This window comes from Oncorhynchus tshawytscha, linkage group LG08 (genome assembly GCF_018296145.1).
Source record: "Oncorhynchus tshawytscha isolate Ot180627B linkage group LG08, Otsh_v2.0, whole genome shotgun sequence".
Taxonomy (NCBI): domain Eukaryota; kingdom Metazoa; phylum Chordata; class Actinopteri; order Salmoniformes; family Salmonidae; genus Oncorhynchus; species Oncorhynchus tshawytscha.
This window is the reverse complement of record NC_056436.1, coordinates 7,055,354-7,077,597: the sequence shown is the minus strand read 5'-3', so window position 1 is coordinate 7,077,597 and position 22,244 is coordinate 7,055,354. Positions and strand designations below refer to the sequence as shown.

General features: G+C 47.3%; 2 protein-coding genes across 3 annotated transcripts in view; one reads left to right on the top strand and one right to left on the bottom strand.

Annotated features, from left to right (window-relative positions):
* The window catches only part of LOC112247873 (E3 ubiquitin-protein ligase TRIM9), an 88,133-nt gene extending 72,776 nt beyond the window's left edge, over positions 1-15,357 (top strand). For both annotated transcript variants that reach the window (XM_042325158.1, XM_042325157.1), the window contains 6 exons: positions 1,615-1,768; positions 1,848-1,993; positions 6,075-6,213; positions 8,634-8,937; positions 11,677-11,839; positions 14,347-15,357. In XM_042325158.1, the coding sequence (XP_042181092.1) occupies positions 1,615-1,768; positions 1,848-1,993; positions 6,075-6,213; positions 8,634-8,937; positions 11,677-11,839; positions 14,347-14,424 (984 nt within the window). In that variant the 3' untranslated portion in view covers positions 14,425-15,357. The remainder of the gene's footprint in view (positions 1-1,614; positions 1,769-1,847; positions 1,994-6,074; positions 6,214-8,633; positions 8,938-11,676; positions 11,840-14,346) is intronic.
* A 1,048-nt stretch (positions 15,358-16,405) lies between these two features.
* Positions 16,406-17,642, bottom strand: LOC121846984 (vegetative cell wall protein gp1-like; the record flags this gene model as incomplete). Its single annotated transcript, XM_042326229.1, has 3 exons — positions 16,406-16,602; positions 16,889-17,122; positions 17,366-17,642. Coding segments are annotated over 3 exons (708 nt in total), but the record flags the coding sequence as incomplete, so codon positions are not given.
* Positions 17,643-22,244: the final 4,602 nt, after the last annotated feature.

Here is a 22,244-nt window from a genome sequence, read left to right as displayed (position 1 = left end):
TTAGAACACATCCACGTTATGATAGAACACATCCAGATTATGTTAGAACACATCCACGTTATGATAGAACACATCCACGTTATGTTAGAACACATCCACGTTATGTTAGAACACATCCACGTTATGATAGAACACATCCACGTTATGTTAGAACACATCCACGTTATGTTAGAGCACATCCACGTTATGATAGAACACATCCACGTTATGTTAGAACACATCCACGTTATGTTAGAACACATCCGCGTTATGTTAGAACACATCCACGTTATGTTAGAACACATCCACGTTATGTTAGAACACATCCACGTTATGTTAGAACACATCCACGTTATGTTAGAACACATCCACGTTATGTTAGAACACATCCACGTTATGATAGAACACATCCACGTTATGATAGAACACATCCACGTTATGATAGAACACATCCACGTTATGATATCCACGTTATGTTAGAACACATCCACGTTATGTTAGAACACATCCACGTTATGATAGAACACATCCACGTTATGTTAGAACACATCCACGTTATGTTAGAACACATCCACGTTATGATAGAACACATCCACGTTATGTTAGAACACATCCACGTTATGATAGAACACATCCACGTTGTGTTAGAACACATCCACGTTATGATAGAACACATCCACGTTATGTTAGAACACATCCAGGTTATGATAGAACACATCCACGTTATGGTAGAACACATCCAGATTATGTTAGAACACATCCACGTTATGATAGAACACATCCAGATTATGTTAGAACACATCCACGTTATGATAGAACACATGCACGTTATGGTTAAACACATCCACGTTATGTTAGAACACATCCACGTTATGTTAGAACACATCCACGTTATGTTAGAACACATCCACGTTATGTTAGAACACATCCACGTTATGATAGAACACATCCACGTTATGTTAGAACACATCCAGGTTATGTTAGAACACATCCACGTTATGATAGAACACATCCACATTATGTTAGAACACATCCACGTTATGTTAGAACACATCCACATTGTGTTAGAACACATCCATGTTATGTTAGAACACATCCACGTTATGATAGAACACATCCACGTTATGATAGAACACATCCACGTTATGTTAGAACACATCCACGTTATGATGGAGAGGTTCAACGGGTAAGTGCAGAGTCACATGAACTCATGGATGACATGTTTATGTCTCTGTGTGCAGTTTGAAGGAAGTCTGAAGGTAGTTTTGTGAGCTATTGATAACTAACGTTTAGCGCAATGTCTAGAAGTCTACAGGAACAGCTAGCATGCTGTGTTTGTATGACCACTCATCACATACAGCAGCTATCAGATGGATATCTGGTCTAAAGTAGTGGACTATATAGGGAATAGGGAAGTGGACTATATAGGGAATAGGGTAGTGGACTATTTAGGGAATAGGGTAGTGCACTATATAGGGAATAGGGTAGTGCACTATATAGGGAATAGGGTAGTGGACTATTTAGGGAATAGGGTAGTGCACTATATAGGGAATAGGTTGCCATTTGGGACATAAACTTTGAACCTGTCTAACCCCGTGACCCTGTATGACCCTGTGACCCTGTTCCTGCCCCCAGATCTCAGACGCCCTGATCAGGAGGGTGCACATGACGGAGGGCCAGTGGGGGAAGGGAACCCTGACCCCCAGGATGACCAGTGACTTTGACCTGACCCTGGACAGCGGGCCCCTGTTACAGACCATCCACCAACTCGACTTCGTACAGATGAAAGGTAGAGGGGAGGAGGAGAGTTTGGGTGTAGTGTGTGTGTGTGTGTGTTGTCTCTAACTTGTGTGTGTGTCCCACTTCAGTCCCAGCAGCCCCCATGCTCCAGCTGGAGGAGTGCTGCACCATCAACAACAGCGCCACGTTGTCATGGAAACAGCCACCTCTCTCCACCATCGCCGTGGATGGATACATCCTGGAGCTGGACGACGGCAACGGGGGACAGTACAGGGTGGGTGTTGTCATGGTAACAGTGACAGTTCAGGGTGGGTGTCTCCCTAGTAACAGGTGACAGTTCAGGGGGGGTGTCTCCATGGTAATGGGGGACAGTACAGGGTGGGTGTCTCCATGGTAACAGGTGATCATGATTCTGGTGTTGTCACGGGCCCTAATAGTAATGGGGGACAGTACAGGGTGGGTGTCTCCATGGTAACAGGTGATCATGATACTGGTGTTGTCCTGGGCCCTAATAGTAATGGGGGACAGTTCAGGGTGGGTGTCTCCATGGTAACAGGTGATCATGATACTGGCGTTGTCCCGGGCCCTAAGAGTAATGGGGGACAGTTCAGGGTGGGTGTCTCCATGATAACAGGTGATCATGATACTGGCGTTGTCCCAGGCCTTAATAGTAATGGGGGACAGTTCAGGGTGGGTGTCTCCATGGTAACAGGTGATCATGATTCTGGTGTTGTCCCGGGCCCTAATAGTAATGGGGGACAGTTCAGGGTGGGTTTCTCCATGGTAACAGGTGATCATGATTCTGGTGTTGTCACAGGCCCTAATAGTAATGTGGGACAGTTCAGGGTGGGTGTCTCCATGGTAACAGGTGATCATTATTCTGGTGTTGTCACGGGCCCTAATAGTAATTGGGGACAGTTCAGGGTGGGTGTCTCCATCTACATATGGTAATCCATACGCTCATGGAATCTTTTTGATAGGTTCAAGTCTTATGATCGAGAGGCATTGAATGATATCGTTCCAGGAGGAAGGGCCTGGTCAATAACACAACTGTCAGCTGGGAGGGTCTCAAACACACACACACACACACACACGCACACACACACACACACAAAGTCTTGTTCTGTCAATCAAAAGGTATAGATGTACTCTACTACTACTACTACTACTACTACTACTACTACTACCACTACTATTACTACTACTATTACTACTACTACCACTACTACTACTACTGGGCTACTACTATTACTACTACTATTGCTGCTGCTGCCAACTGCTGCTGCTGCTGCTGCTGCTACTATTATTACTACTGCTATTGCTACTGCTACTACAACCACTACTGCTGCTGCTGCTATTGCTACTGCTACCACTGCTACTACTACTGCCTATACTGCTGTTACTGCTGCTGCTGCTACTGCCACTGCTACTACTACTATTATGCTACTACTACTACCACTACTACTACTACTACTGCCTATACTACTATTACTGCTGCTACTACTACTGCCACTACTACTACTACTATTACTACTACTACTACCACTGCCACTACTACCACTACTACTACTGCTACCACTACTACTCTGCTGCCACTGCCACTACTATTACTACTACTATTACTACTACTACTACTACTACCACTACTATTACTACTACTCTATACTACTATTACTACTACTACTACTACCACTACCACTACTACTACTACTACCACTACTATTACTACTACTATTACTACTACTACCATTACTACTACTGCTACTACTGCTCTGCTACCACTACTATTACTACTAGGACTACTATTACTACCACTACTACTACTACTACTACTACTACTACTACCACTACTAATACTACTACTACTGCTACTACCACTACTACTACTACTATTACTGCTACTACTACTACTACCACTATTAATACCACTACTACTACCACTACTACTACTACCACTACTACTACTACCACTACTACTACTACTACTACTACTACTACTACCACTACTACCACTACTACTACTACTACTACCACTACTACTACTACTACTACTACTACCACTACTACTTCTACTACTACTACTAATCAAATCAAATCAAATTTATTTATATAGCCCTTCGTACATCAGCTGATATCTCAAAGTGCTGTACAGAAACCCAGCCTAAAACCCCAAACGGCAAGCAATGCAGGTGTAGAAGCACGGTGGCTAGGAAAAACTCCCTAGAAAGGCCAAAACCTAGGAAGAAACCTAGAGAGGAACCAGGCTATGTGGGGTGGCCAGTCCTCTTCTGGCTGTGCCGGGTGGAGATTATAACAGAACATGGCCAAGATGTTCAAATGTTCATAAATGACCAGCATGGTCGAATAATAATAAGGCAGAACAGTTGAAAACTGGAGCAGCAGCACAGTCAGGTGGAAGTTGAAACTGGAGCAGCAGCATGGCCAGGTGGACTGGGGACAGCAAGGAGTCATCATGTCAGGTAGTCCTGGGGCATGGTCCTAGGGCTCAGGTCAGTTGAAACTGGAACAGCAGCATGGCCAGGTGGACTGGGGACAGCAAGGAGTCATCATGTCAGGTAGTCCTGGAGCTCAGGTCCTAGGGCTCAGGTCCTCCGAGAGAGAGAAAGAAAGAGAGAAGGAGAGAATTAGAGAACGCACACTTAGATTCACACAGGACACCGAATAGGACAGGAGAAGTACTCCAGATATAACAAACTGACCCCAGCCCCGACACATAAACTACTGCAGCATAAATACTGGAGGCTGAGACAGGAGGGGTCAGGAGACACTGTGGCCCCATCCTTCTACTACCACTACTAATACTACTACTACTACTACTACCACTACTACTACTACCTCTACTACTACTACTACTACTACCACTACTACTACTACCACTACTACTACTACTATTACTATTACTACTACTACAACTACTATTACTACTACTAGCACTACTACTACTATTACTACTACTACTATTACTACTACTACCACCACTACACTACTACTACTACTACTACCACTACTACTACTACTACCACTACTACCACTACTATTACTACTACTACTATTACTATGACTACTACTACTACTACTACTACCACTATTACTACCACTACTACTACCACTACCACTACTACTACTATTACTACTACGACTACTACTGCAGGTACTACTGATGCTGCTTTTCTCACGCAGTACCAACTCCTGGCCTCCCTTTCCCTCCTTTCCTCCCTCTCTCCCCCTCTCCCTACTACTACTACTATGACTATTACTACTACTACTACTACTACTACCACGACTACTACCACTATTACTACCACTACTACTACCACTACTACTACTACCACTACTACTACTACCACTACTACTACTACTACTACCACTACTACCACTACTACTACTACTACTACCACTACTACTACTACTACTACTACCACTACTACTACTACTACTTCTACCACTACTAATACTACTACTACTACTACTACCACTACTACTACTACCACTACTACTACTACTATTACTATTACTACTACTACAACTACTATTACTACTACTACTACTAGCACTACTACTACTACTACTATTACTACTACTACTACTACTATTACTACTACTACCACTACACTACTACTACTACTACTACTACTACCACTACTACCACTACTATTACTACTACTACTATTACTATGACTACTACTACTACTACTACTACTACCACTATTACTACCACTACTACTACCACTACCACTACTACTACTACTACTATTACTACTACGACTACTACTGCAGGTACTACTGATGCTGCTTTTCTCACGCAGTACCAACTCCTGGCCTCTCTTTCCCTCCTTTCCTCTCTCTCTCCCCCCCTCTCCCCCCCCCTCTCCCCCCCTCTCTCCCTCCCTCTCTCTCATCAGCACTGAGTCTAAAAGTCTCTAAATGGGCCAGTGTAATTATAGAAAGATAGAGCACCCCTCTGTTAGCCTTGGTTGATAGTGTTCTATTCATCTTCTTGTTATTGGACTGTGTGTTGTTTAACAAGCCCACATCTTAACCCGTTAGACCAAGAGGACATTCTCAAGGTCCAAGGATGACATGTGGACTTTACAAGTCTCAGGCAGAGCTACCTCATCACCAACCAATCACCTCTGCTACATTAGCTAGTTAAACGTGTTTTATATTCTTATAATCTGGTCTTGTTCTACAGTCTCTGTTGTGACAAATAGCTGCCATCGTCTAGCCTCGTACAACCATCCTTCACATTCTGTTTCCAAACAGAAGTATGAGGCTAGCCCACAATCATACCAGTGTGACGATTATCTAACAGGAAGTTGTCATGGTTCTTACAGGAAGTGTACGTGGGGACGGAGACGATCTGCACGGTGGATGGACTCCACTACAACAGCACCTACATGTCCAGGGTCAAAGCCTTCAACACCAGCGGAGTAGGACAGTATAGCAAGATACTGGCCATGCAGACCTCCGAGAGTAAGCCCTACCTGAGCCCACTCTATAGAGCATATGGCCCAAATGGCCGCCTATTCCCTATGTAGTGCACTACTTTTTGATCAGGCCCCATAGGGTGACAAAAGTAGTTCACTCTAACAGGGAATAGGGGGCCATTTGGGATGCAGTGTCACCAACTCGTCTTATCCATTGTTGTCATGCCCGAGACATGTATGTTTAGCATGGCAATGAGCCGACGCAGACAGCGGTTGGCTAAAGCACATTCTGATTGGTGACGGTGAATCTAAACAGCATATAGACAGCTGCCTATCAGACCTGGGTTCTAATTGAGCAATAAGGGGGGTATATGGCCAATATATCACGGCTAAGGGCTTGTTCTTATGCACGGCAAAACACGGACTGCCTGGACACAGCTTTGGTACACACACATACAGTATTCCCACTCTCCCTTACCCATGCCTGCCACCTGCTCTCCCATTGTGTATGCTGCTCAGCTCTACACGTACAGATGGACAGACAGATAACAGAATCTTGTCACGCTTCAGTGGACCTGTGAGATCCAGGCAGCTCCTTCTCTCTTTGTGACATGATTTTGGACTGGATTGTCTCTTTTGACGTTCTCCTATGTAGCTGTTGGTTTAACAAGGATAATACTGTATCTGGAAAACAAGACAAACATGTCTGGATAGATTCTATTGGTTTCCGGTTTCAATTGACAATTTTGATGCCAGGCAACAAGTATTTGTTTTGCCTTTAATGTTCTCCCCCTCTGTAAAATAGTCTAGGGGACAGAGTGCTGTAATAATCTACGTAGCCCTTGTCATTGGTTTGGAAAATAATCCCTAGGCTGGTTGGAATATGCTTGTGTCTTCTCTGTGATACTAAAATGGCCACTGAAAAGAAGCAGTTTCCCTGATAAACTCAACACGGCTTTTACAGTCTCTACCACCCTCCCTCCCCCTCACCCTCCACCCTCACCTCCTACACACTGTGCTTTTAATCTGCTCCCTCTCACTCTCACTCTCTCCCTTCCCCTCACTCTCTCTTTTCTCTCCCCCCTCTTCATCTCTCTCTCTCTCTTTCTTTCACTCTCTCTCCCTCCCAACTTTCTTCCCCCTCTTCCTCTCTCTCTCTTTCTTTCTCTCCCCCTCTCTCCCCACTTTCTTCCCCTTCTTCCTCTCTCTCTCTCTCTCTTTCTTTCACTCTCTCTCTCTCCCAACTTTCTTCCCCCTCTTCCTCTCTCTCTCTCTTTCTTTCTCTCCCCCTCTCTCCCCACTTTCTTCCCCTTCTTCCTCTCTCTCTCTCTTTCTTTCACTCTCTCTCTCTCTCCCAACTTTCTTTCTCCCTCTTTCTCTCTCTCTCTCATTCTTTCTCTCCCCCTCTCTCCCCACTTCCCCTTCTCTCTCTCCTCTTTCACTCTCTCTCTCTCTCTCCCAACTTTCTTCCCCCTCTTCATCTCTCTCTTTCTCTCTCCCCCTCTCCCCACTTTCTTCCCCTTCTTCTCTCTCTCTCTCTTTCTTTCACTCTCTCTCTCTCCCAACTTTCTTCCCCCTCTTCATCTCTCTCACTCCCAACTTTCTTCCCCCCTCTTCATCTCTCTCACTCCCAACTTTCTTCCCTCCTCTTCCTCTCTTTCTCTTGCCATCTTTCTCCCTCTCTCGCTCTCCCTCTATTCGTTTCACATTGCACCTGGACAATCTCCATGTGATATGCAAATACTGGCCACAGGTATGGATGGTTCACACACCCTTTAGCCCTCTCATTGCTGAATGTCTACTCTGCTCCACTCCTAACCTGATCATTGCCAGTGTCATCACAGCAACCAATCATTGAATTGATAACCAAAGGGTGAGCAGTTTGCTGTCCAATGAGGACTTCAGTTATTCCAGGTTTCACTGGGAACCTCCAATCAACATTTTTTTTAAAACTTATGTTCCCATGGGAACTCTCGTGTTCTGATGTTCCAATTACCATGGTAACAGTATCAAGTCCCACAGAGCGCCCACAGAGATAGCAACGGCCCTCTCCTTGAGTGTCTAATGGACTATTTTATTTGTAATATCTGTCATTTATTTATAATTATAGTGTATTTGACAGTATGTGCCAGAGATATGTGTTTTGCCTGTACCGTACCATAGAGTATCAGCCAGTACATAAGTCTTCTATTCTGATAACACTCTGGGATGCAGTAGCTGTCATTCCACTCCTTGTATTCACGTGTCATATGCCAAAGACAATGTTCGTCAAGGAGTGGAATGATAGCTAAAAACGAGGTCCCCGGGACCGAGTTTGGGAAACTTTGGTCTAACCTCACCTCAGACCACCAGTTTCTAGCCTCATCTCCTCTGTTAGGTGTTTTCACCATGCTGATGGCTCCTTATGGTGGGAAAACCTAAAAGTGAACCTCTTTATCTGTCTGTGTGTGTGTCTACTTCTTGTAGTTGCCTGGTTCACCTTTGACCCCGCGTCAGCCCACCCTGACATCATCCTCTCCAATGACAACCTGACAGTGACGTGCAACAGCTACGATGACAGGGTGGTCATGGGTAATTCAGGCTTCTCCCGCGGTGTGCACTACTGGGAGATCACGGTGGATCGCTATGACAACCACCCGGACCCTGCGTTTGGGGTTGCCCGCGGCGACGTGCTGAAGGACGTGATGCTGGGGAAAGACGATAGGGCCTGGGCCATGTACGTGGACAACAACCGCTCCTGGTTCATGCACAACAACTCACACACCAACAGGTAGGTCACCTGGTACACCTGATGCATCCACACCAACAGGTAGGTCACCTGGTATACCTGATGCATCCACACCAACAGGTAGGTCACCTGGTATAACTGATGCATCCACACCAACAGGTAGGTCACCTGGTACACCTGATGCATCCACACCAACAGGTAGGTCACCTGGTACACCTGATGCATCCACACCAACAGGTAGGTCACCTGGTATACCTGATGCATCCACACCAACAGCTAATGGAGAGGCTTTGTATAATGAAACACCAACCAATCCACTCTGGCTAGTGTAACAGTGTTGCTTCCATCTATCTCCTCGCCCCTGACCTGGGCTCAAACTAGTGACCCTCTGAACACATTGACAACAGTCACCCGCAAAGCATCTTTACCTACAGCTCTATAAAAGCCACGGCCCTTGCTGAGCAAGAGAAACAACTACTTCCAGGTCTCCGAACGAGTGACGTCAAAGATTGAAACGCTACTAGCGCACACCGCTAACTAGGCAGCCATTTCACACCGGTTACTCTCACCCCTCTTTGACCTCCTTCTTCCCCACAGCAACCAGTGATCCAGGTCACGGCACCAATGTAACAGTGTTACTTCCATCCCTCTCCTCGCCCCAACCTGAACTCGAAACAGGGACCCTCTGAACACATTGACAACAGTCACCCTCGAAACATCGTTACTTATCGCTCCACAAAAGCCGCGGGGAAACTACTTCGAGGTCTCATAGCGAGTGACGTCACCGATTTTTAAACACAACTAGCTGCTTAACCAGCTGACCATTTCACACCGGTTACACAACTGTGAAGATACTGCTTCTTTTACCTGTATGCTTAAGATGTGTCAGTAGGACTCAAATCAAATCTACTTGTATTTGTCACATGCTTGATAAACAACAGGTGTAGACATAGTGAAATGCTTACGGTCCTTTTCCAACGATGCAAGTTTTTATTTTTCTTAAGAAGGAAGAAAAAGGACTGTAGGTATTTACAGAGCTTTCAGAAAGTATTCACACCCTTTTACCTATTCCACATTTTGTTGCGTTATAAAGTGATTAAATAGATCTTTTTTCTCACCAAAGTGTTGACTCAAGGGTGGGAATACTTATGTAAATTAGATATTTAATTTATTTATTTTTTGTAAAAATGTAAACATGCGTTCTCTTTGTCATTATTAATATTATTAATCATTGTTAGATTTTTTTGTATTTTTTTTATGACGAAAATCCGGTGTTTCTATGTCAAACAGTGCATTTGGAAAGTATTCAGACCCAATACCCCATAATGACATCACAATACCCCATAATGACATCACAATACCCCATAATGCCATCACAATACCCCATAATGACATCACAATACCCCATAATGACATCACAATACCCCATAATACCATCACAATACCCCATAATGCCATCACAATACCCCATAATGACATCACAATACCCCATAATGACATCACAATACCCCATAATACCATCACAATACCCCATAATGCCATCACAATACCCCATAATGCCATCACAATACCCCATAATGACATCACAATACCCCATAATGACATCACAATACCCCATAATGACATCAAAATACCCCATAATGACATCAAAATACCCCATAATGACATCAAAATACCCCATAATGACATCACAATACCCCATAATGACATCACAATACCCCATAATGACATCACAATACCCCATAATGACATCAAAATACCCCATAATGACATCAAAATACCCCATAATGACATCAAAATACCCCATAATGACATCAAAATACCCCATAATGACATCAAAATACCCCATAATGACATCAAAATACCCCATAATACCATCACAATACCCCATAATGCCATCACAATACCCCATAATGCCATCACAATACCCCATAATGACATCACAATACCCCATAATGACATCACAATACCCCATAATGACATCAAAATACCCCATAATGACAAAGCAAAAACAGGTTTTTCGATTTGGGTGGAGTGCTACAGAGATGGTTGTCCTTCTGGAAGGGTCTCCCATCTCCACAGAGGAACTCCGGAGGTCTCTCAGAGTGACCATCGGGTTTTTGTTCACCTCCCTAATCAAGGCCCTTCTCTCCAGATTGCTCAGTTTGGCCCGGCGGACAGCTCTAGGAAGAGTATTTATGGTTCCAAACTTCTTCCATTTAAGAATAATGGAGGCCACTGTGTTCTTGGGGACCTTCAATGCTGCAGACAATTTTTGGTAAACTTCCCCAGATCTGTGACTCGACACAATTCTGTCTCTGAGCTCTACGGCCAATTCCTTCGACCTCATGGCATGGTTTTTGCTCTGACATGCACTGTCAACTATCGGACCTTATATAGACAGGTGTGTGCCTTTCCAAATCATGTCCAATCAATTGAATTTACCACAGGTGGACTCCAATAAAGTTGTAGAAACATCTCAAGGATGAACAATGGAAACAGGATGCACCTGAGCTCAATTTCTAGTGTCATAGCAAAGGGTCTGAATACTTATGTAAATAAGGTATTTCTGTTTTTTTTATACATTTGCTAAAATTTCAGGAAAACCTGTAATTCACTTTGTCATTATGGGGTTTTGCGTGTAGATTGATGAGAATTTTATATTATTTGATCAATTGTAGAATAAGGTTGTAACGTAACAAAATGTGGTCAAAGGGAAGGGGTCTGAATACTGTATACTATGCATACTGTATGTATTTGACATTCTGTGTGTCTCTTCAGGACGGACGGGGGCGTCAGTAAAGGGGCTACAGTAGGAGTGTTGTTAGACTTCACCAGAAGGGTCCTCATCTTCCTCATCAACGACGAACAGCAGGGTCCTGTGGCCTTCGAAGGCATCGAGGGGCTCTACTACCCTGCTATCAGCCTCAACCGAAACGTACAGGTAACATATAAACAACATAGAAACAACGTTATAGCCCCAATGTAGAAACAACGCTATAGCCCCAACGTAGAAACAACATTATAGCCCCAACGTAGAAACAACGCTATACCCCCAAAGTAGAAACAACGTCATAGCCCCACGTAGAAACAACGCTATAGCCCCAACGTAGAAACAACATTATAACCCCAACGTAGAAACAACGCTATACCCCCAAAGTAGAAACAACGTTATAGCCCCAACGTAGAAACAACGCTATAGCCCCAATGTAGAAACAACGTTATAGCCCCAACGTAGAAACAACGTTATAGCCCCAACGTAGAAACAGCGCTATAGCCCCAACATAGAAACAACGCTATAGCTCCAACGTAGAAACAACGTTATAGCCCCAATGTAGAAACAATGTTATAGCCCCAACGTAGAAACAACATTATAGCCCCAACGTAGAAACAACATTATAGCCCCAACGTAGAAACAATGCTATAGCCCGAACGTGGAAACAACGTTATAGCCCCAATGTAGAAACAACATTATAGCCCCAACATAGAAACAACGTTATAGCCCCAACGTAGAAACAACGTTATAGCCCAAACGTAGAAACAGCGCTATAGCCCCAACGTAGAAACAAGGTTATGGCCCCAACGTAGAAACAACGTTATAGCCCCAACGTAGAAACAACGCTATAGCCCCAACGTAGAAACAACGCTATAGCCCCAACGTAGAAACAACGTTATAGCCCCAACGTAGAACCAACACTATAGCCCCAACGTAGAAACAACGCTATAGCTCCAATGTAGAAACAACGCCATAGCCCCAACGTAGAAACAACGCTATAGCCCCAAAGTAGAAACAACGCTATAGCCCCAACGTAGAAACAACGTTATAGCCCCAACGTAGAAACAACGTTATAGCCCCAACATAGAAACAACGCTATAGCCCCAACGTAGAAACAACGTTATAGCCCCAACATAGAAACAACGCTATAGCCCCAACGTAGAAACACCGTTATAGCCCCAACATAGAACCTTACAGTTTCTAGTCCAACACTCTAACCACTAGGCTACACTGCCACCCCAGCTTGAGACAGTAATTTGTAGTTCTGTATGATAGCCACATTAGCAACTAATTAGCATTCCATTTTTTTTGGGAAGACAGGTGTAAACACAGGAGAATATATTGATAAAAGTCACCTTGTCCTAGAGAGATTTACACGGTTGTCAAAACGGAACGCCAGACGTAAGCCTCCACTAAACACAGCCCTCATATGTAGTTGGGGCGGCAGGTAGCCTAGTGGTTAGAGCGGTAGACTAGCAACCGAAAGGTTGCAAGATCGAATCCCTGAGCTGTCGTTCTGGCCCTAAACAAGGCAGTTAACCCACTGTTCCTAGACCAGTTAACCCACTGTTCCTAGACCAGTTAACCCACTGTTCCTAGACCAGTTAACCCACTGTTCCTAGACCAGTTAACCCACTGTTCCTAGACCAGTTAACCCACTGTTCCTAGGCCAGTTAACCCACTGTTCCTAGACCAGTTAACCCACTGTTCCTAGACCAGTTAACCCACTGTTCCTAGACCAGTTAACCCACTGTTCCTAGACCAGTTAACCCACTGTTCCTAGACCAGTTAACCCACTGTTCCTAGACCAGTTAACCCAGTTAACCCACTGTTCCTAGACCAGTTAACCCACTGTTCCTAGACCAGTTAACCCACTGTTCCTAGACCAGTTAACCCAGTTCCTAACAGTTAACCCACTGTTCCTAGACCAGTTAACCCACTGTTCCTACCAGTTAACCCACTGTTCCTAGACCAGTTAACCCACTGTTCCTAGACCAGTTCCTAGACCAGTTAACCCACTGTTCCTAGACCAGTTAACCCACTAGACCAGTTAACCCACTGTTCCAGTTAACCCACTGTTCCTAGACCAGTTAACCCACTGTTCCTAGACCAGTTAACCCACTGTTCCTAGACCAGTTAACCCCACTGTTCCTAGACCAGTTAACCCACTGTTCCTAGACCAGTTAACCCACTGTTCCTAGACCAGTTAACCCACTGTTCCTAGACCAGTTAACCCACTGTTCCTAGACCAGTTAACCCACTGTTCCTAGACCAGTTAACCCACTGTTCCTAGGCTGTCATTGAAAATAAGGATTTGTTCTTAACTGACTTGCCTGGTTAAATAAAGGTCAAATAAAAAAAGTATTTGTAAAATCTCCTACAGAAAAAATGAATGGTGAAAAAACGATTGGAACTGTTTGACTGCTAGGTTTTATGGGTATTGTGGCTCTATTGGTAATGCAGTGCTTGCTAACACCTCATGCAGCGATACAATAGCTCAGTCTATTTCACATTAGTTCAACAACTCCACCTGCTGTTCAATACCTGCAATGACATCTACAGATAGTTGTTCGATCTGCTTCGAGAACTATTATTTTCTGCTGCTAGGATATGAGGAGGAGGAGGAGGAGGAGGAGGAAGGAGGAGGAAGATTGTGATTTTTGTTTGTTCTGTAGGTGACCCTGCACACCGGCCTGCCCATTCCTGACTTCTACACTCCAGGGGAAGCAGACCTGTCTGGCTCAGTGTGTTAAGGAGTTGACTCAGCACTGCAGTGAAGCAAGACAAGACAAGGGGCTACGTCCCAAATGGCACACTATAGCGCACCCTATTCTCTTCATAGTGCACAGGGCTCATAGAGCTCTGGTCAAACGTAGTGCACTATATAGGGAATAGGGTGCCATTTGGGACTCAGAAAATGGCAACAAGCTGCTCACCTTCTGGGCTGTCTAAGTGTGGATCCCAAATGGCACCCTATTCCCTGTATAGTGCACTACTCTTAGCTAGACTCATGCTAAAAGTAGTCTGCTATATAAGGAATAGGGTTCAGTTTAGTGCTCGTTCAACTCACAGCCATGTACACATCACCACATCCCTATTCCCTAGCTTCTATAGACCAACCAGGCCCATTGTCAGGCGTCAGACAGCGCAACCGTCGCCTGTTGATCGCAGGACCAGCGTTGGGTTGGAGTGACGTCAGAGTCTGACGCAAGACAATGCTCCTGCCCTCTACAGACCACTGGACGGTCCGGACCCATAAGCTTGACTGTACAGTACAAGATAGTCTCAATACCCAGTCATACAGTTACTGTACATACTTACTGAGCCATCAACACCCAACTCTCAATACCCAGCCATACAGTTACTGTACAAACTTACTGGCCATCAACACCCAACTCTCAACTGAAATGGAACTCTGATTTGGCTTAATTATTATGATTGGTTGAAAAGTGAACTAGATTCATCCATCTAACCAATCCAAGAAGATTACTTACTGCTCATCACCATACTCTAGAACCCCTCTAGACCCTAGAACCCTGCCCTGTTAGTTCTGGTTCTAGATCTCTGAAGAAGACAACATAATATGTCATCATAGAACCTTTAACTTTAGACATTCTCTGTGTCTCTCTCTGTCTTTGTCTCTCTCTGTCTTTGTCTCTGTCTCTCTCTCTCTCTCTCTCTCTGTCTCTCGCTCTCTCTCTGTCTTTGTCTCTGTCTCTCTCTCTCTCTCTGTCTCTCTGTCTCTCGCTCTCTCTCTGTCTTTGTTTCTCTCTCTCTCTCTCTGTCTCTCTGTCTCTCTCTGTCTCTCGCTCTCTCTCTGTCTTTGTCTCTCTCTCTGTCTCTCTCTCAGCCACACACACACACACAACGACCCTGTTACCATAGTCTGTACAAACCACTTCTCCACACTAACATTTCAACAGAATCCTTGTCCAACCAAACACACATACATGAGACTGCAGAATGGAACAGGAGTGGATTACCCTTGATGACAGCCAGGAGGAACAGAAGAGGACACTCATCTACCTGCTGAAGAGGCCCGCTGGGCCAAAACTGGTTGAGTCGACGTTGTTTCCACGCCATTTCAACCACAAAAATTAAATGTGATGAAGTTGAATCAACGCGAAAAACTGATTGGATTTGAAACAGAGTAAAATCAACGTAAGGGAATTCTGTCATTTCTTTCACCAAACATGTAACTTCAATCTAATGACATGCTGACATTTTTTTGTTGATTTCACGTTAGTTGACAAGTCAACCAAATGTATATCAAAACTAGACATTGAACTGATGTCTGTTCCCAGTGGGGGAGGACTGGCTGACGGATGTAATGATCCCTGACAGAAAGCAATAGGGTGAGTTCCAAATAGCACCCTACTCTCTTTGTAGTGCACTACTTTAGACCAGGGCCTATAGGGTAGTGCACTACTGTTGACCAGGGCACATAGTTGTTTGCTGCTCTCAAACTGGCCCGTAGGGTTCTGGTCAAATGTAGAGCCCCACATAGAGAACTGGGTGCCATGTGGGACGGACTGCCATGTGGGACGGACTGCCATGTAGGGACGGACTGCCATAGTGGAACTGGGACTGCCATGTGGGACGGACTGCCATGTGGGACGGACTGCCATGTGGGACGGACTGCCATGTGGGACGGACTGCCATGTGGGACGGACTGCCATGTGGGACGGACTGTAGACATGGACTGTATTTCTATTGTATTATGTAAATTAGACGCTACCAGAGGCTTTGTTTTTTGAATTTCATCCGTAGTTTGTGGTGGAGGTGGTGTTGGGGGTTATGGTATTCTACCAAGAAGAGGTGGTTATTGGGATTGGTGTTGGGGGTGGACATGATGGCGTTGGGGGTGAAATGAATGGTTCTGGTGTTGGGGGTGGGGGTGATGGTGGAGGTGATGGTCCTGGGGGTGGTTTCTGGAGGTGATGGTGGAGACATCTGGGGGTGAGAGGTGATGGCGTTGGGGGTGATGGTGGAGGTGATGGTGGTGGGGGTGGTGGTGGTGGTGGAGGTGATGGGGAGGTTGGTGGTAGTGTTGGTGGTGGGGGTGGAGGGGTGGTGGTGGGGGTGGGGGTGGAGGTGATGGTGGAGGTGGTTGGTGGAGGTGATGGTGGAGGTGGGGGTGGTGGTGGAGGTGGGAGGTGGTGGTGGAGGTGGTGGGGAGGTTGTGGTAGTGTTGGTGGTGGAGGTGAGGTGGTAGTGTTGGGGGTGGAGGTGATGGGGGTGGAGGTGATGGTGGAGGTGATGGTGGAGGTGGTGGTAGTGTTTGGGGTGGAGGTGATGGTGTTGGGGGTGGAGGTGATGGTGGAGGGTGGGGTGGTGGTGGAGGTGGTGATGGTGGAGGTGATGGTGTTGGGGGTGGAGGTGATGGTTGAGGTGGTGGTAGTGTTGGGGTTGGAGGTGGTGTTGGAGGTGATGGTGTTGGGGGTGATGGTGGAGGTGATGGTGTTGGGGGTGTGATGGTGGAGGTGGTGGTAGTGTTGGGGTGGAGGTGATGGTGGAGGTGATGGTGTTGGGGTGGAGGTGGTGGTGGAGGTGGTGGTGTTGGTGGGGAGGTGTTGGGGGTGGAGGTGTGGTGGAGGTGATGGTGTTGGGGGGTGGAGGTGGTGGTGGAGGTGGGGAGGTGTTGGGGGTGGAGGTGATGGTGGAGGTTGGTGGTGGAGGTGATGGTGGAGGTGATGGGGGGTGGAGGTGATGGTGGTGGGGGTGGAGGTGATGGTGGTGGGGGTGGAGGTGATGGTGGAGGTGATGGTGTTGGAGGTGATGGTGGAGGTGATGGTGGAGGTGATGGTGTTGGGGGTGGAGGTGATGGTGGAGGTGATGGTGTTGGGGGTGGAGCTGATGGTGGTGGGGGTGGAGGTGATGGTGTTGGGGGTGGAGGTGATGGTGTTGGGGGTGGAGGTGATGGTGGAGGTGATGGTGTTGGGGGTGATGGTGGTGATGGTGGAGGTGATGGTGTTGGGGAGGTGATGGTGGAGGTGATGGTGTTGGAGGTGGAGGTGATGGGGAGGTGTGGTGGGGGTGGAGGTGATGGTGTTGGGGGTGGAGGTGATGGTGGAGGTGATGGTGTTGGGGGTGGAGGTGATGGTGGAGGTGGTGGTAGTGTGGGGTTGGAGGTGGTGTTGGAGGTGATGGTGTTGGTGGGTGATGGTGTGTGGGTGGGGGTGGAGGTGATGGTGGAGGTGATGGGTGGTGGGGAGGTGTTGGTGGAGGTGATGGTGTGGGGTGGAGGTGGGGAGGTGTGGGGGTGGAGGTGATGGTGGAGGGGTGGGGGTGGAGGTGATGGGGGGTGGAGGTGATGGTGGTGGGGGTGGAGGTGATGGTGGTGGGGGTGGAGGTGATGGTGTTGGAGGTGATGGTGGAGGTGATGGTGTTGGGGGTGGAGGTGATGGTGGAGGTGATGGTGTTGGGGGTGGAGGTGATGGTGTTGGGGGTGGAGGTGATGGTGTTGGGGGTGGAGGTGATGGTGTTGGGGGTGATGGTGGAGGTGATGGTGTTGGAGGTGGAGGTGATGGTGGAGGTGATGGTGTTGGAGGTGGAGGTGTGGGGAGGTGATGGTGTTGGGGGTGGAGGTGATGGTGTTGGGGGTGGGGGTGATGATGGAGGTGATGGTGGGGGTGGAGGTGATGGTGGTGGATGGTGTGGTGGTGGAGGTGATGGGGAGGTGGGGTGGAGGTGATGGTGGAGGTGGTTGGTGGAGGTGATGGTGGAGGTGGGGGTGGTGGTGGAGGTGATGGTGGAGGTGGTGGTGGAGGTGGTGGGGAGGTTGTGGTAGTGTGGTGGTGGAGGTGGTGGGGGTGGTGGTAGTGTTGGGGGTGGAGGTGATGGGGGTGGGGGTGGAGGTGATGGTGGAGGTGATGGTGGAGGTGGTGGTAGTGTTTGGGGTGGAGGTGATGGTGTTGGGGGTGGAGGGATGGTGGAGGTGGGGGTGGTGGTGGAGGTGGTGATGGTGGAGGTGATGGTGGTGGGGGTGGAGGTGATGGTTGAGGTGGTGGTAGTGTTGGGGTTGGAGGTGGTGTTGGAGGTGATGGTGTTGGGGGTGATGGTGGAGGTGATGGTGTTGGGGGTGGAGGTGATGGTGGAGGTGGTGGTAGTGTTGGGGTGGAGGTGATGGTGGAGGTGATGGTGTTGGGGTGGAGGTGGTGGTGGAGGTGGTGGTGTTGGTGGGGAGGTGTTGGGGGTGGAGGTGATGGTGGAGGTGATGGTGTTGGGGTGGAGGTGGTGGTGGAGGTGGGGAGGTGTTGGGGGTGGTGGGTGGTGGTGGAGGGGTGGGGGTGGAGGTGATGGTGGAGGTGATGGGGGTGGAGGTGAGTGGGGTGGTGGGGGTGGAGGTGATGGTGGAGGTGATGGTGTGGAGGTGATGGTGGAGGTGATGGTGGAGGTGATGGTGTTGGGGTGGAGGTGATGGTGGAGGTGATGGTGTTGGGGGTGGAGCTGATGGTGTTGGGGGTGGAGGTGATGGTGTTGGGGGTGGAGGTGATGGTGTTGGGGGTGGAGGTGATGGTGGAGGTGATGGTGTTGGGGGTGATGGTGAGGTGGTGGTGGATGGTGATGGTGTTGGAGGAGGAGGTGATGGTGTTGGAGGTGGAGGTGATGGGGAGGTGATGGTGTTGGGGTGGAGGTGATGGTGTTGTGGGGTGGAGGTGATGGTGGTGGTGATGGTGTTGGGGGTGGAGGTGATAGTTGAGGTGGTGGTGGAGGTGGTGGTGGAGGTGATGGTGTTGGGGGTGATGGTGGAGGTGATGGTGTGGGGGTGGAGGTGATGGTGGAGGTGATGGTGTTGGTGGGGAGGTGTTGGGGGTGGAGGTGATGGTGGAGGTGATGGTGTTGGGGGGTGGTGGTGGGGAGGTGTTGGGGGTGGAGGTGATGGTGGAGGGGTGGGGGTGGAGGTGATGGGGGGTGGAGGTGATGGTGGTGGGGGTGGAGGTGATGGTGGTGGGGGTGGAGGTGATGGTGGAGGTGATGGTGTTGGAGGTGATGGTGGAGGTGATGGTGTTGGGGATGGAGGTGGATGGTGGAGGTGATGGTGTTGGGGGTGGAGGTGATGGTGGTGGTGGTGGAGGTGATGGTGTTGGGGGTGGAGGTGGATGGTGTTGGGGGTGATGGTGGAGGTGATGGGGAGGTGGAGGTGGAGGTGATGGTGGAGGTGATGGTGTTGGAGGTGGAGGTGATGGGGAGGTGATGGTGGTGGGGTGGAGGTGATGGTGTTGGGGGTGGGGGTGATGGGAGGTGATGGTGTTGGGGGTGGAGGTGATGGTGGAGGTGATGGTGTTGGGGGTGGAGGTGATGGCGTTGGGGGTGGAGGTGATGGTGGAGGTGATGGTGTTGGGGGTGGAGGTGATGGTGGAGGTGATGGTGTTGGGGGTGGAGGTGAGGTGATGGGGGGGTGGAGGTGATGGTGTTGGGGTGGAGGTGATGGTGGAGGTGATGGTGTTGGGGGTGGAGGTGATGGTGGGGGGGTGGAGGTGATGGTGTTGGGGGTGGAGGTGATGGTGATGGTGGAGGTGATGGTGTTGGAGGTGGAGGTGATGGTGGAGGTGATGGGTGGAGGTGGATGGGGGTGGAGGTGATGGTGGAGGTGATGGTGTTGGAGGTGGAGGTGATGGGGATAATGTATTTATATTTTTTATTGAACCTTTATTGAACCTTTATTGAACTAGACAAGTCAGTTAAGAACACGTTTTTATAATGCTTGATGTTTCACTCCTGTCTGTTTTGAAATAAGTACTGCAACGCAGCGTACTAATGCTCTTCCTGTAGCTGACTGAATCCTAGGGTCCCATATAGCACCCTATACCCTATAGAGTGAACTACTTTACACCAGTGGCCATAGGGCTCTGGTCAAAAGTAGTGCACTAACTAGGGCAGCGGTTCTCAAAGTGGGGTACTGTAGGGTATCCGTTTTAGTAGATCTCAATATATACACTTCATGACCAAAAGTATGTGGACACCTACTCGTCAAATATCTCATTCCAAAATCATGGGCATTAATATGAAGTTTGTCCCCTTTTTGCTGCTGTAACAGCCTCCACTCTTCTGGGAAGGCTTTCCTGTAGATGATGGAAAATTGCTGCGGGGACTTGCTTCCATTCAGCCGCACTGATGTTGGGCTATTAGGCCTGGCCCGAAGTCGGCGTTCTAATTCATTCCAAAGGTGTTCGATGGGGTTGAGGTCAGGGCTCTGTGCAGGCCAGTCGAGTTCTTCAACACCGTTCTCGACAAACTATTTCTGTACGGACCTCGCTTTGTGCACGGGGGCATTGTCATGCTGAAACAGGAAAGGGCCTTCCCCAAACTGTTGCCACCAAGTTGGAAGCACAGAATCGTCTAGAATGTCATTGTATGCTGTAGCGTTAAGATTTCCCTTCACTAGAACTAAGGGACCTAGCCTGAACCATGAAAAACACGGTGGTCCCGTTCTGTGAGCTTGTGTGGCCTACCACTTTGCGGCTGAGCCGTTGTTGCTCCTAGACGTTTCCACTTCACAATAACAGCACTTACAGTTGACCGGGGCAGCTCTGGCAGGGCAGAAATTTCACGAACTGACTGACTTGTAGGAAAAGTGGCATCCTATGACGGTGCCACATTTGAAAGTCACTGAGCTCTTCAGTTAGGGCCCTTCTACTGCCAATGTTTGTCTATGGAGATTGCATGTCTGTGTGCTCGATTTTATACACCTGTCAGCAAACGGGTGTTGCTGAAATAGCTGAATCCACTAATTTGAAGGGGTGTCCACATACTTTTTATTTTATTTTTTACATATAGTCAATATTAATAACAACAACAGATTAAAATAATTTTGGCAAAGGGATCCGTGGAATAAGTTAAGAGAGTGTAATACAATAAAATACAATGTAATTTTATTAATCTCCACTTTTCTGTCCTCAACCCTGCGCCTGGGTGGCTTACAGGGATATTGGTATCCACAGTACTCCACCAATTGTACATTTTTCAACTCAATTACCCCCCCAAAATATTATATTTTTTACAAACAAATGCACTGTAATTTAAGCTTCAAAATGGCAATGATTTCTTTCTGCCTCGTGGCAAAATGAGTAGAATTGCAGAAAATTCGGCAACATTTTCTCGTTGCCAAGGAGATGGGTCTTTAAAACGTTCCTTCCCCGACACCAAAGACTTGGTTCGTCCGGCCAAGGTGGTGCTATGCCAACGTCATAGCAGAAGTCCTTGTATTTTTATCTCACTCGAGTTGTGTTCTGATTAGGAGTTTGAGAACCCCTTATCTAAGTGTCTACATAGTTTATATCTACATAGTTTTATGTACTATTGTTCTTGAAAATGCTTTTTATGTGAAGGAGATGTATAGATGGATTGATTGTTGATGTTTAGACAGAGTATCTTTGATTTTTCATTTAACATTGTTGTTCTTTCTTTTTTTTAAAACTTAATATATGAATTTAATGATGAATGGAATATCCCATGAAGGTATTAGCTGTCTACAAGCAAGGCTGTTTCCTGGTTGTCTACAAGCAGTGCTGTTTCCTGGTTGTCTATAAGCAGGGCTGTTTCCTGGTTGTCTACAAGCAGGGCTGTTTCC